At 38.4% G+C, this 14,752-nt stretch overlaps 3 protein-coding genes across 8 annotated transcripts; 2 read left to right on the top strand and 1 right to left on the bottom strand.

Annotated features, from left to right (window-relative positions):
• The first annotated feature begins 3,134 nt into the window (after positions 1 to 3,134).
• Positions 3,135 to 9,801, top strand: LOC113638407 (mitochondrial uncoupling protein 2-like). The gene is made up of 11 exons (XM_027139565.2): positions 3,135 to 3,289; positions 3,426 to 3,532; positions 3,722 to 3,910; positions 4,027 to 4,234; positions 4,634 to 4,831; positions 4,931 to 5,032; positions 5,128 to 5,308; positions 5,627 to 8,101; positions 8,238 to 8,388; positions 9,111 to 9,301; positions 9,524 to 9,801. The coding sequence occupies exons 3-8, from the start codon at positions 3,785 to 3,787 to the stop codon at positions 5,739 to 5,741; spliced, it is 930 nt and encodes a 309-aa protein (XP_026995366.1). The 5' UTR covers positions 3,135 to 3,289; positions 3,426 to 3,532; positions 3,722 to 3,784; the 3' UTR covers positions 5,742 to 8,101; positions 8,238 to 8,388; positions 9,111 to 9,301; positions 9,524 to 9,801.
• ucp2 (uncoupling protein 2) lies at positions 9,165 to 10,984 on the top strand. Its single transcript, XM_027139562.2, has 6 exons — positions 9,165 to 9,301; positions 9,673 to 9,889; positions 9,964 to 10,161; positions 10,242 to 10,343; positions 10,420 to 10,600; positions 10,689 to 10,984. Exons 1-6 carry the CDS (start codon positions 9,176 to 9,178, stop codon positions 10,801 to 10,803), a joined length of 939 nt encoding a protein of 312 aa, XP_026995363.1. The 5' UTR covers positions 9,165 to 9,175; the 3' UTR covers positions 10,804 to 10,984.
• Positions 10,837 to 14,327, bottom strand: dnajb13 (DnaJ heat shock protein family (Hsp40) member B13). Of its 6 annotated transcripts, none has more exons than XM_027139556.2 (9): positions 14,168 to 14,327; positions 13,777 to 13,880; positions 13,238 to 13,399; positions 12,676 to 12,824; positions 12,444 to 12,557; positions 12,200 to 12,259; positions 11,645 to 11,782; positions 11,493 to 11,569; positions 10,837 to 11,257 (listed from the first exon to the last, which is right to left on the bottom strand). In XM_027139556.2, exons 1-9 carry the CDS (start codon positions 14,233 to 14,235, stop codon positions 11,104 to 11,106), a joined length of 1,026 nt encoding a protein of 341 aa, XP_026995357.1. In that variant the 5' UTR covers positions 14,236 to 14,327; the 3' UTR covers positions 10,837 to 11,103. The 6 variants fall into 6 exon arrangements, with proteins under 6 accessions (XP_026995357.1, XP_026995358.1, XP_026995359.1 ...); XM_027139557.2 differs by having other exon boundaries at positions 11,645 to 11,758; XM_027139558.2 differs by having other exon boundaries at positions 13,777 to 13,838; positions 14,168 to 14,324.
• Positions 14,328 to 14,752: the final 425 nt, after the last annotated feature.

Below are 14,752 nucleotides of genomic sequence, written 5' to 3'. Positions count from 1 at the left end.
GTATGATGTTCTAAATGTAGTTATGATGTTGATCTCACAGGACACAGGACTGTAGTATATGCTAATTGAAATAGTTAAGACCTGACTTGTGTATAAAAGTTGAGTAGAAATGTGAGTATAAAACACTGTACTACAACATATACATTATATATTTCATATAAACATTTAAATAGGGTGCACCACCAGACACCTTCCCAACAGAAATCTCCAGCAAATAGTTTCTTCTCCGCCCAGCAAAGCGTCTGTGCCCTGCATTCTGTGTTTACTCCTCAGTTACATCTTAAAGTAGGTCACTACTAGGAACTGGCTCCTCTGAATGGATTCACTGTACCCCTATCAAATCGCACAAACCAGGACACATCGAACTCTTTCTTTTATGTTTCTTTCACCCTTTGATAGCTCAGTCAGAAAAACAGGTATAACAACAATGAAAATGAATCATACATTTTAGGGTATAGGTGAGAACTAAATGTCTCACGTCACTGACATTGCTATATATTCTAAGCACTCTTAGCTGCACATGTTAAAACTAACCAGTGCTGGGCTGTATGTTCAAGTTTCACATTCAGATCTTGTCAAAGGAATGCTGCCTATGCATTTATTTCTGTTGTAGCAATCTATAGATATGTTAACACATTGTTCTTGTAAATCTCTTCAACAGTTTATCGATACTGGCATGTCTCGTCTCGTCGAGACAAGGTTTATATTGGTTGTGTAAGCAGGTCAACATCTTTGTTGGTCATCACTTGACTTGAGATTCATAATGTAAAAAATGTTGAATGTTGTTCATAAAGAATGTTTATACAGGGTTTAAATTTTTGTCTACTTTTGTTATCTCCATATCATTTTCTATTACCTACAAGGAAGTGCTTTTTTAAAACATGTATATATTTTTTCCTTCAAGGAATCTTCATTTGTACTGGTTGTACAGGTTTCATAGTCATTGTTAATATTTATTAAAGTACAGTGCTAATAGATTTTACTGTATCCAAAGAAAACAGGACTTTCTTAATGCTAGATGCAGCTTTCTGCATGATTGCACCAAGTCCACCAGGGCACGTTTATCTGAAAGAAAAAAAAGCTTTCAGAGAGCAGGTGAGCAACAAAAGGACAGCAAAAAAAAGTGCACTTTAACCAGCAGGAGATTTTAGAGATTAGTTTCAGGGTCTATACATGTTACACCGCTTGTGAATGAAAAGAGGTGTCCTGGGAAACTCTGAGCCTGAAATACGACCAGACACAGCACCAAGGAAACCCTTTGAATTAACAAAGATGGAAATTAGAAGACTGAACATTGCTTGCGAGCCAATTTCTTGTCATTTCTATAAGAATATTTTTTTGGTACACTTCATAAAGAATGTGAAGACATATATTCTTGTGCAAAGGTGTGTTTCTTGTGTTGTTTCAACCTTTCAAAGTAATGTTTATCAATTGTACATAATCACTTTTAGAGCCGTTTGCTTTCGTTCAATGTACGATGTTTCATGACACAAGAGACAAACCTGAACTCTCACCTGGTTGTATTCACAGACACATCAGTTCACATTAGTAGAATTATCTTTTTGATCTTGTAAGAGCGGCAGTGCCAGCTGTTATCTAAGGAAAGCTGGAACATGGCTGCGTCACACAGAAATACCTGGATCCGGTTTCAGTCTGACAGTGAAGGGAGGGGTCTTGTGGATCAAGAAAATGAGGTTGTTTACCTCTTTGGGGATCTGAAAGGTCACGAAATGTGCTGAGGAAACTGGTTTAAACTGGTGTAGCAGAACCTTATGTGATCTGTTAATGGAACGTAAATGGAAATGATGGGTTTGTACATTGCTTCAAGCGAAACAGGAACATATTGTTGATTCAAGTTTGGTGTTAGTTTTGGGGTGGCTGAGGATATAGGTTTACAGTAAATGAAAAAAAGAAAGAAAAAAGAGTTACTCGGAAGTGCCACTCAATGCATGCCACTGCATTTTGATCATACATGTGATCTATAAGCTACAAACTATTTTTTTAAGGGGAATAACCTCTAAAACACTTATTGTAATTGCATTTCCTTTCCTGACTATTTTCTATTTCTGGCATATGTATTTTTACCTTCTGTATAAAACCCCAATATCATAAAAAAAAATCTTTGTGCATACTTTATGAACAAAAGGGTTAAGGAAGAACATGACATGAATCCTCTGGTCGTTTTCTTTTGATTCATACTTTCACATGCAGTACCAGGTTTTTCGTGGAATTCACCATCACTTCCTTGAAGCAAGTCCTTCTTTGAGCACTGCTAGCTTGCATGTGTCAGCTGGGTAAAAGGGGTAAAAGTCTTACATAGTTCTTGATCTTAAACATGGCCAGACAGGGGAACCTCATTTCCCCTTCCCTTGTCATGAGCATAGTTCTAGGAATTGGCTAACATGCACAGAGTTTCAAAGCCTGGGGCGTTACTCAAGATTATGAGTAACAGTATTAAGATGTTGAATCAAGAAGTTTCTGCTTAAACTAGGCTAGGTAAGGCAGTATTCTCATGTGTAAATAGATTTAAAAACATACTGTAATAATACATAGGCGTGCACGATATAAACCGGTTTTGTGATCCTAAACAAAGAGGAAATATAGTTCATTTAGAAATACAAACAAACTTTAACTTCTCATGTCCTAATATTTTCTCATTATCATCATCTTTGGTTCTCTTTCCATTCATACCAAAACCAAAAGAAAAAGGATCAGTTGCTATTAAAACGAATGTGTTAAGCCTGCTCCTTGCTAAGATGTCAAAAATGTACACGAGGCAATTAGACCAGCCCCTGTGTTGACAAATAAGGATATAGTGATAAAAATTTAGTACACCATAAATGTGTGTCAGTATCTATCATTCAGCTAAAGTACAAATACATAAGCAGTATTAAATGTTATGGAAGGTTTCAGAGATATTTTCTTGAGCGTGAAGTAATGAATAACCTCCCATCTAATTTAAGATCTAAATTATAAAAATGTTTACATCTAGTCTAAGTACAAGGGTTGACTAATTTATTTTCTTTTTTGCATGCAGGGTTAGTAAACAGTCAGAAATGAACAGAAATGTCTGTTGTAAACAGTTGAGTTAAACTTAGAATAATACACGATGTTTGGAACATGTCACCTGACTGCACGCCTATAAATTGCAGGAGTCGTTTGACAGCTCACAAGAAACGTCCGAGCTCAGAGGGTTGAGGATCGCTCTGTGGAATACTACCCTATACAGGATTTATCACAGCATTTTCTTCTTATAAAATCTTTACAATTAAAAGATTTTTAAAATAAGGTAACTCACTCGAGCATGCCGTGCTTTCTTAACTCCATTTTTTGGACTTGGCATAGGACTCAACTGTATTCACTGCTGACTCAAATTGGGTTTCAGTATTTTATTTTTAATTTGAATTGATCTGTTTTGCTTACAGTGGAATGCTGCTTTGGACTATTATTTTCTCCATTTTTATGGCCAAAGTTAGTAAAACTCAAAGGCAGCAAGGACAACAACAAAGAATTCAAGTTGAAGAAACCTGAGGTAAGTGTTTGCATTCAAATACCTGTCTGATGAGGTCACGTGATTATAGACTTTCATAAAGTAATCTGTCTATCCGTCACTGATAAAGATGAAGATTTGTTTATTCACCATTGATAAGGTGATCATGTTTTTAAAAAAAAAGAAGATTATGCCACAACTATTCACTTGCTCTTTATCCACCTGTCATAGGTATTTGGAAAATAAAGTCATTCCTAAAAATACAGTCAACAAATCAAGTGACTGTTTAACAACATGGTTGGCATCAAGCCCACAGATCTAGCTCCCACAGCCACTGTGAAGTTCTTCGGTGCTGGAACAGCAGCCTGCATCGCTGACTTGGTGACCTTTCCCCTAGACACAGCCAAAGTCAGGCTCCAGGTAAAAAACTGGTTTAAATTAATTACTAAATGAATAGGCAATGTTGATTAATACATGACACCCTAATTATTCTTGTTTTTGTTTAATCCTCTCATCATGTTTCATGCTATTTTCAGATCCAGGGTGAGTCCAAACTTGTTCCAGGAGCAGCAACAGTGAAGTATCGGGGTGTGTTGGGTACCATCACCACCATGGTGCGCACGGAAGGGGCACGGAGTCTCTACAACGGGCTTGTAGCTGGGCTGCACAGGCAGATGAGCTTTGCATCTGTTCGCATTGGACTTTATGACTCGATGAAGCAGTTCTACACTCGAGGATCTGAGAGTGAGTGCTGAATTATACACATATGCCTATAGTGTTTTGCAAAAGTAATCGCACCCCTTATAACACGGAAGTGATTAGGATTAGGTAAAATATCTCATAATGTAAAATGGGTTGTTTAGAGGTTAATATAGTTTGCAAAACAATTGTCAAAAATTCTTTGTGCATAAGTATACACCTCTTAAATTCTTTCTGGTTCAACCAGCCATCATAAGACACTCATTTCTTAAATGGAGGCCACTTCTGGGCAAGTGTCATATGATCTCAATATAAAAACAACTGTCCCAGGAAGCTCAGAACTCAGCATTAGAATTTTGATATAAGTTTGTTACACTACAAACATTGGAAAAGTTTATGCATAGACTTCAAATGTAAAGATTTGACTCTATATCTTTTCCACAGATGCAGGCATTCTGAGTCGCTTACTGGCTGGCTGCACGACCGGGGCCATGGCTGTGTTGTTTGCGCAGCCCACAGATGTAGTAAAGGTACGCTTCCAGGCCCAAGCGCGTCTATCCGATGGAGCAAAACGTTACAATGGCACCATAGATGCCTACAGGACCATTGCTCGTACTGAAGGCATCAGAGGGCTGTGGAAAGGTAATGCTTCATGAACTATCATGTGCTGCCTAAAATAAGATCGTCTGGTGTCATAGTAATGTGATTGTGAAAAATAATTGTGTTTATATTTTATTTCAGGTGTCATACCAAATATCACAAGAAATGCTATTGTGAACTGTGCTGAGCTGGTAACCTATGACATCATCAAAGAACTTATACTAAAGTACAATCTCATGACAGGTAAATAACCTTGAGAAACATCATAGTGATGATTGAATTACTTGAAACAGGAGTATCTGATTTTGGTATATATAAAAATTTGTGTCCGGCCGCAGATAACTTGCCCTGCCACTTTACGGCTGCGTTTGGAGCTGGATTTTGCACCACCATCGTAGCCTCTCCAGTGGACGTGGTGAAGACTCGCTTCATGAACTCCACTACAGGCCAGTACAGCAGTGCAATCAATTGTGCCTTCACCATGCTGACCAAGGAAGGACCGACTGCCTTTTACAAAGGGTAAGGAAGATTTTTATTGTGGTCTTAGATCCCATTACTGTGGTCTTGGACCCCACTGCACATGACAATGAGATTTTACTTTCTATTTCTCATTTCAAGCCTTAATCAGAATCTTGTTAGATCTGAATTTCTAAAAAATCTTTTATTATGTACTGAAAATTAAAGAAACAATTCAAACAATAAAATATAAAGGTAACATCAACCAATCAACCAGCTTAAAATTACTGTGATACATATCACTAAAAACTGAACCTATTCACTTGTATTGTTTCACCATGATTTTTAATGAATGGTATTTACTTCATTGTCTCAACCCAGGTTCATGCCCTCGTTCCTTCGCCTGGGGTCCTGGAATATAGTGATGTTTGTCTCGTATGAACAAATAAAGAGAGCCATGACCAGAGCACAGCAATCCTGGGAGGCTCCATTTTGAACTGTTCTTTTCAAGACAACAAAACAAATATGGATACAAAAGATATATCACTATCAGCTGGACAATGTTTGTGTCAAAATCCTGAATGATGATGGAAAAGAGCCCTACCAGAATAGAAGTGAACTGACATATATTAAAAATTAGGCCAGAGGTCGTGCCTACTGATCCTGAAAAATATATAAAATGTACAGAAGATGATCCTGTGGACAAGGCCAAGTACAGTTTGGAACACTTCCCAAGCAAGACAACACATTTTCCTTATAGAGCTTGCATTATTTTTTGTCTTCTCTATAGAACTTGTTTAAATGCTTTTGTCCCATAGGTATTCAGGAAATGTGATGTTTAATGTGATGTTTACAGATTTGTTTACAAGCGCTACAAATTTTGGGTCCATAGACAGTGCACTGTATGTAACTATTATAAACAGATATTTTTAGATTTGCTCTACATATAACAAATGTTATGATATTTTTATACAATGTGCATTCCTGTTAATAAAACTAATCATGTAAATGTATTCATTCAGACAATCTGTTTAATTAGGATAGTTTGTTTAGTTTGATTAATGTCTTCATACAGTCTGTCTGTACTTCCACTGCAGTGAAAGTGATTTGACTTGTAATAAGGGACAAGTAATTTTATACCTATAAATAGAGCTGATGTAAAAATGTTACGTCGTGAATCATCCCAATTTTAACAGTTCCTGGGTGTGGAAACATACGTGGTTTGTTTCCACATTTCTTTAGTTTTCTGTTATTAATCATCACCAATCCGCATCTGCTTAGTGTACCTCAGTCTCCATAGTGCGAGTATAAAAACAAATTAACATTACCACGAGAATGTCAAGCTAGCTACCACATCCTTTCACGCTGCTCATTTGTAGAGTTGTCAGTTACTCAAAACCAAAACAAAAAAAATGCTTTACATTAAGTACCATTTTTGTATTATTCCTATAAGTTTAATTTGCTAATCTAAAATTGCTTCAGATTCAAGCAAACAAATATCAATATAGTGGTGGTAAATTATAGCAATGTCGTATAAAAAGGTGATGGGGTTCTCCAAAAGGAAATGATGAAGGGAACTTGCATGAGAAGTCAACAATCAAGCGCGTTGGCTAGACTTAGTTTAGATTTATTCAAGGTTTTGTTAAGTAACAGTGTGCAAGTAAGAACTGCATGGAAGTTAAGAGACACATATGAGTTAGCTGCAATGTTTTTCTGCTTAAATTAGTGTACAAATAAATCTACACAGAGAACATATTTTGTCAGGAGATGCAATTGATTAATAATGTGTGTGTGTGTGTGTGTTTGTGTGTGTGTGTGTGTTATCATTTAACATTGTGTAATTTAAGTGTTTGTATTGATGCTGTTGTTTGTAGGGAACATAGGGTAAAGACATGCAGATGTTTTGCAATCAGTCAGGTTAATGAACAAACATTTCGCTCCACAATTGCATTTTTAAGTTAATGTAACACCTGGACACCACATGGAACCGTTCTCCAAACGAATCCCATATGTGCTTCAGCTGTGTCTACTCACTGTGACTCAGCAATTCATTTTATACATTTGGAATATACTCTGAGCAAAACTCCAACTACATGTGTGTATATACTGGCACAGTAGATGATATAACATCTGATATATCATCATGTCATATATGCCCAGGGCGTTGTTTGTGACTCTGTGTGATGACAGCACCTCCCCCTCTTCAGTACTTTTTTTTGTTCTCTGTGTACACAGTGTTCTATTTCCACTCACTCACAATCTTTGAACTTACTCTAAAGTAACACATACGTTTTGTAATGCCCATGTGAGCAAAGCAAGATCGAAGATTTTTATTCTAACTCTAACATTAACACACCATGCTTTCACAGGGCTCACTTTGTGCACGGGTTCCTTGTCATGACGGGACAAGTTTGGATCTTTTATTCCCAGTGAAGTGAACAGTGTACAAAGATATTCCATACAACTTTGTGTTTTCAACTTTTCTGGGCCCACTAATAGTCTCCAACATAGTTTTGTCCATATACTGTTTTGGTATTTTGTCCATATAATGTTTTATTGTCATTGCTGATTAAATTAGACCAATGCATTAAACAGATACTATGGAATTTGTATGAATATTTCAATGTTTTTGTCAAGAAAAGTTTATCTGGAAATGTGCCACAGTGCGCACGCGAGGTACAGGAACAACATACTGTGGGTGATGACGTCAAGCGCGGAGGAGGGTGGGGGTGTATAAAGCCAGCTGCTTCCTTTGTCCCTTGTTTACAGGCTACTGTTCGTGTTAGCTGTGAGTCGTGTGCTTTTGAAAGCCGTTTTTCTTTGTTAAACTTTATTTTATTTCGTTTCCTGTTCACGGTAAGTCGTATTACTGTCAAGTATGATGTACAAATTTTATAGGTCATATTTAACACAGTTTAAGCGAAGTTTTGACCTGTAGACCGTCGAGCTAACCGGCAACCTGTTTTGTTTGTTTGTTTGTGTCCTTCCTCAGGAGTATGTGTTTTAAGTGTCCGTTTTCTCAGCTGTTTTCTATGGAAGAACAAGGCAACCAGATTATAGGTGAAAGTAATTTCAACGAGAGGGACGCTTTTAGAGAATCTTGACTTTAACTGGCTTCATTGCCCGGGGTCTCTTGAGTGGAGGTAATTTATTCTTTCTTATTTATTTATTTACTTATTTATTTATCTATTTATTTATTTATTTATTTATTTTTATACATACTTCTCAGCAAATACACTGAGAATTAACGCAGTGCACATGGCATGTAACTAGTACCGCATGCGTTCTGCTTTCAGATATCTTTCACTAAAATGACTCAGACTTTTCAGTTCCTGTTTCATTGTTTGATCAGTAAGCAACTGACATCATTTTTTTTTTTTTTTTTTTTTTACTTGTGGGATGTTAAATAAATTAACAGGTGCAGGCCTCAACATTACTTTCTTAGTAAGTTTCTGAGCAGAGACTTTTTTTTTTGGGGGGGGGGGGGAGTGTTTCAGTTCTCCACAAGTTCTCAAGGGATTTTATGTCTCTTCTGCCAATATCTTTCTTAAGATCTGGTTATAAAGCATCTTGCCTCCAATGGTAGCTGTCAAAAACTAGAATGATGTGTGTGATGCGCTTTCTTTATGTCCATGGGGAATTGGATGTTTCAGAAGCATGTCTCCAAGAATCGAGTACCTCTGATTAGGATGCCTGACACACACCTCATCTAAAAATAAACTTAAAAGGGGATTTTAATTGTACTTGTTAATACATTACAGGCTCAGCATTGAGCTAATAAAATAAACGAGTGCACACCAACATCAGAGACCAGTGTGGTGAACGTTTGCTTATTTAGATTTTTTTTTTTTCCCCCCTTCTCCAGAGCTGGGTGGAGTTCACCTATCTTGTTTTCACATCATTCGTCTTCAAGATTCCTATTCCAGCAAAATGGTTGGCTTCAGACCTGCAGATGTGCCCCCAACAGCTGCTGTCAAATTTATCGGTGCTGGTACTGCAGCATGCATTGCTGACTTGGTCACCTTTCCTCTGGACACGGCCAAAGTTCGGCTCCAGGTAAGGGTCAAAGAAAAGAGAAAAACATGACACTTTTCTCCGCAGCAAAAACAGAAGGTCTTTTCCTCCATCCATCTTTCTTCCCTCCATGCAGCAGCATCCGCTTTTTTGCCTGATTGAGTTTGATAATGATCTCCTATAAAACTCTAAAAGTCACACTGACCTTGGCTTTCTCCTATTTTTTTTTCCTTCCTCAACTTCCAATGTGCTTCTTTGCACTAGTCATGTAAGCTGAACCAGGAGCTTAAGCCCTAGGACCTGTGCAGATCCTGGACTGACGTCATGGACATCGTGTGGCTGGAGACTGTCCCCTCTTCCAAGTGGCCCTTAGAGTCTGTAAAGTCTTTCCATGCCCCTTTTGTTCTGTACAGATCCAAGGGGAATCCAGTGGTACTGCGAAGGCTAGTTCTGCCCAGACGATGAAGTATCGTGGTGTGTTTGGCACCATTGCCACCATGGTCCGTACGGAGGGGCCATGTAGTCTGTACAACGGGCTGGTGGCTGGACTGCAGCGCCAGATGAGCTTCGCTTCTGTCCGTATTGGCCTGTATGACTCGGTTAAGCAGTTTTACACCAAAGGATCTGATCGTAAGTTCATAAATGCATGGGATTTGGTCATTGTTCATTACATTGTACTCAATGTAAAATGTCTCTTTTCCTAGATGTTGGGATTGGTAGTCGCCTGCTGGCAGGCTGCACCACTGGTGCAATGGCTGTTGCTTTGGCTCAACCAACAGATGTGGTGAAGGTGCGTTTTCAGGCTCAGGTTAGTGCTGGTGCTGCTAACAAGCGCTACCAGGGCACCATGGATGCCTACCGAACCATTGCAAAGAAGGAGGGGTTTCGTGGACTGTGGAAAGGTAAAGCTGAGACTTGCAACATCTGTGGCATATTTGTGGCTCCAAGTTGGATACAAGTGTAATTACTAATTATTTTTCAGGAACTGGCCCAAACATCACCCGCAATGCCATTGTGAACTGTACTGAACTGGTGACTTATGACCTCATCAAAGATGCTCTTTTGAGAAATACACAGATGACTGGTAGGCCAGTATTTAATATGCATCTTTTTATATTTTTAATAATGTACCAGTAACAACATTTTATTATTCCTTACAGATAACCTTCCATGCCACTTCACATCTGCATTTGGGGCTGGTTTCTGCACCACAGTGATTGCTTCTCCAGTTGATGTTGTGAAAACAAGATACATGAACTCTGCCCATGGCCAGTACAGCAGTGCCCTGAACTGTGCTCTGGCCATGTTGACCAAAGAGGGGCCTATGGCCTTCTATAAGGGGTAAGAATAATTGGATTTATCACTGATTGAATTACTTGCAGTGATTGCTTGTTTGTTTTTTAAATAAACCCCTTAATTCTGCCTACAGGTTTATGCCTTCGTTCCTGAGGCTGGGCTCCTGGAACGTGGTGATGTTCGTCACCTATGAACAGCTGAAACGTGCCATGATGGCGGCTCGCCACAATTGGTCTACTTCTCGTTAGGTCACTTAGGGGTTTTGTGGTGATAAGTTTTTATAAGTTTCTTCCTCCCCTTAAAAAAAAAAAGCCACAAAGTTCCATTCATTCAAGTGTATCCTGGACTAGAAAGCTGGTCTTTGATTTTATTTCTCTTCTGATTTTAGCTTTTTAAAAAGCAGGCTAATAAAGTTTTTTTCTAAAACAACTTTTATTTTTCAAAAGCAGAACTGGTTTTTTTTTTCCTCCTTCCATCTGCTCACATCTGCAATACAAAACAAGATTGGGGAAGTGGGTTGTCTATGAAACAAGTTTCAGGAAAGGAAGTCACATAGAAAGGGCTTGCTTAATAAGCAGTTTCTTCTCAGTTGAGAGACTCCGTGGGAACTGGGTATTAAACTGGAGGATCAGATCTCCATGTGCAGTCGTGTTGCCGGATAAAGGCATTCCCTCTCCAGTCACCAACTTCCTGTACTGTGGACTATAAAACAGGTTATTTTAAAAAGCTTTCTTGATCTATTTCTGGTGCACTTAAGCCCTAGGTACAGGGTTGCTGATAATGCCCCAACTATTTTTGACCAAAGTAGGAGCAAGGTTTTGTTTTTACACTGATAATTTAAAAATAAATGTATACAAGTAAAATGTTCTTCACAATATGCAGTCAATTATGTACCTGACAGTGTGTGAGAGAGAACTGAAATAGCTGCCATTCTCACCATACAATCTCGTTGACAGGAATGTTGAGAAGTCTGCCATCTAGTGTCTCCACATCCACCGAAAACCCAGTCAGTGCCTGTGAAGCACAATGACTCCATTCACTCAAATCAAATAATATTTAAGATCCTGCAATGACCCTGATTGGCTTTACCTTCTCCAGTGATATGTTTTCTGTGTAAATCAAGTCATCATTTTGACGGACAAACAGTGGGTGAGGTTTTTGACGAATGATGAAAATTATGTCTGCTGGGATGCTGTTTGGCCCCTGTAGGATACAATGGTACAGCGTCTGTCAAGAAGTCAAGTCAAGAAGTCAAGAAGCTTTTTTATTGTCATTTCAACCATATATAGCTGTTGCAGTACACAGTGAAATGAGACAACGTTTCTCCAGGATCAAGGTGCTACATAAAACAAAGACAGGGCTAAGGACATGTAAGTAGTCTTAGCCACATAAAGTGCAACTGTGCAACCTGGTGCAAACAGTGCAGGACAAGACAAGCAAGACAGTGCAGGACAAAAGACAGTGCAGACATTAAGTTACAAGACAATACAAAAAATGCAATACACAAAAGACAATAAACAGTAACAGAAACAGCGCCGACCGACCGGTGTAAATACTGAATGTTCAAACAGTATTTTGTGCAGTAAAAGAAGAGCAGCACTTGGTCAAGAGAGAGAAGTAAAGAGAGGCTTGGGATAGAATTACTTTAATATAGCTGTGATAACAGGAACGCCTCCACAACCCATTATAGCTGTTGACAAATTGCTGTGGTATAAAAGAAATGGAAAAAGAAAAAAAAAAATTAAACATTTCATGTTAATGGAAAATAATCATTTGGGGTAGTAAAGCATCACACCCTCACACTCCTCATGGATTATTTTCCTCTAACATGCCCCCTGCTATAGTTATTGACAGGATTAGAAGCACACACAAAGGAGCAATCTGTCACCTGATCTCCCTCTTTTGGGAATGTAATCCGTGTCCCTTCCTTCCAGCCTGGTTTCACAGTGATGGTTAAAATCTTGTCTTTGATGCTTGATGTCTGACCGTCTTCATTCATTACCTGAATGAATAATCTACGTTTAGTTTTGCAGAATGTGTCTGTAATAATTACAATAATACACACACTCCTCACCAGGGAAGTATTTCTGTCTATTGAGTACAATGTCAAAACATCTTACACGTCGCGATATCTTGATCTTTTTGGTGCATCCGTGGAAAAGGTCCTCTAAGGCTAAATGCATTTCACGCTCAATGGGTGGATCCTGCCTTTTCATCTTTCGTCCACGGAGACCTCCAAAAGCCAGCTCCTCTTCTGAGGTGTGAAAATCTGAGGAGATGATAAAGATGTCAATCGACTTCAGTCTAAAATCTTTTAAAAGTGCATCAATAGGAATGAATCAACTCTCAGTGCCTCATTTCTCAATTTTAAGGCAGCATGAAAGTGGCCTAATGTTTAAAGCAAATCCTGGAGTCTATCATTTAGAATTTTTATTCCAAAATCACCTGTGTTGCTTCTTGATGGTGAGCACGTTGTAATAGTACATCAGTGGTTCACATTTACAAACAAAATTAAAGTCTATTAACCCATTATTTTCCTAGAAACATCCTTCTTTAACACTCTTGATTATTCAAGGAACCTGTAATAATCTGCTGAATACATTGACTTATAGATAAGAAGATAAAGTTATACTTTATGACCCAAAATGTGGAAGAAACTAAGCTTGAACTGGAGTAGCTTACCAGCAAAAGGATTATCTCCGCCGAAGAACTCTCTGAAGGTTTTCTCAGGATTTCCATGATAGGTGTATCCAGATGACCACGCGCCACTTGCTGCTGACTCTGGAGGAATTCCACCCTTGAGGCCCTCTTCTCCAAACTTATCGTACGTGGCCCTTTTTCGAGCTGCAGGGTTACACTACTGATCAGCTCTCTTATTAAAATGTAGGTTGACATTACATTTTGTTTATGTTACAAACAACAAGTGGAACAATCAATTCACGACCCTTACGGAAAAGACGTACAGACATCAGATGTGACACGTGGTGTGTATTTTGATTTCTATGAATTCACATAATCTCAAGATCAAATGGTATAATGTCTGTAAGATTTGTGTATATGGAAATAACATTGGAACCAGCAGATGAGAAAATATTTTGATCTTTAAGGTTCTATTAGTTCTTTCATCAACCTCTGCTGATACTATTATTATTGTTATTATTATTATTATTATTATTATTATTATTATTATTATTATTATTATTATAAGATTGCCCACTTACGGTCACTCAGAACATCATAAGCTTCTCCAAGTTGGTTGAAATTCTCATAGGCATCTGCCTGGCTGTTGGTTTGTGGATGATATTTCAGTGCTAGTCGACGATACCTGATATTTATTTAAAATAAAATATATATATATAAAATGATATATTATCAGAAACACTATTTTCTGGTAGCAATTAAATCATCTACAAACCAAGCACAAAAATATTATAGCAGATCACTGAGCTATCTTAACGTGGCTTTGTATAAATAGTGCACTATGTAGGATGTAAAAGACACTATGAAGGATGTGCGCTTATGCACATACATTATATACCAGCCGAATGCTGATGCATTCGGTTTTAATGATTTAAAACAAAAAGAGACAAACATATTTCTTATACGTCTTACGATTGTTTCAAGTCCGCGTCAGATGCGCCTCGATGAACTTCCAATGTCGTGTAATAGTCTTTTCCCATTTCTCATTTAATTGTGTGTCGTGGACATTGAAGGTTTAGCGTTTGTTTCGGTTGCTAGGTAACGTCGCTATGGCGACTTCGCTTCAATCAGAATCAGAACGGGCTTTATGTGTGGCTCTGTATCGTACCATTGGTACCAACTTGTACCAAACGGTAACAGTTCAAAAAGCGGATTGACTTGGATGTGAGGGATCCAGAGTGATGTTCTGAGCCCTTTTACTCACTCTGGATATATAAGGTTCTTGAAAGGTTTTTTTTTCTCTACAATGTTGTTGATGTGAGTATCCACAATGCTGTCCATGATGGTGAATGGGGGTGGTGCAGGGTGTTTTCTCCTGAAATCCACTATCATCTCCACTGTTGTATCGTGCTCCAAGTCGTCTCCGTCTTTGATGAAGCCTATGACTGTAGTGTCGTCTGCAAACTTAAGGAGCTTGACAAATGGGTCATTAGAGATGCAGTCGATGGTGTACAGGGAGAAGAGCAGTGAGGAGAAAACACAACTTTGAGGGGCACC

The sequence above is a fragment of the Tachysurus fulvidraco genome, chromosome 20, assembly GCF_022655615.1.
Source record: "Tachysurus fulvidraco isolate hzauxx_2018 chromosome 20, HZAU_PFXX_2.0, whole genome shotgun sequence".
NCBI lineage: Eukaryota > Metazoa > Chordata > Actinopteri > Siluriformes > Bagridae > Tachysurus > Tachysurus fulvidraco.
The sequence above is the reverse complement of the archived record's forward strand: the minus strand, read 5'-3'. Positions and strand labels throughout refer to the sequence as shown.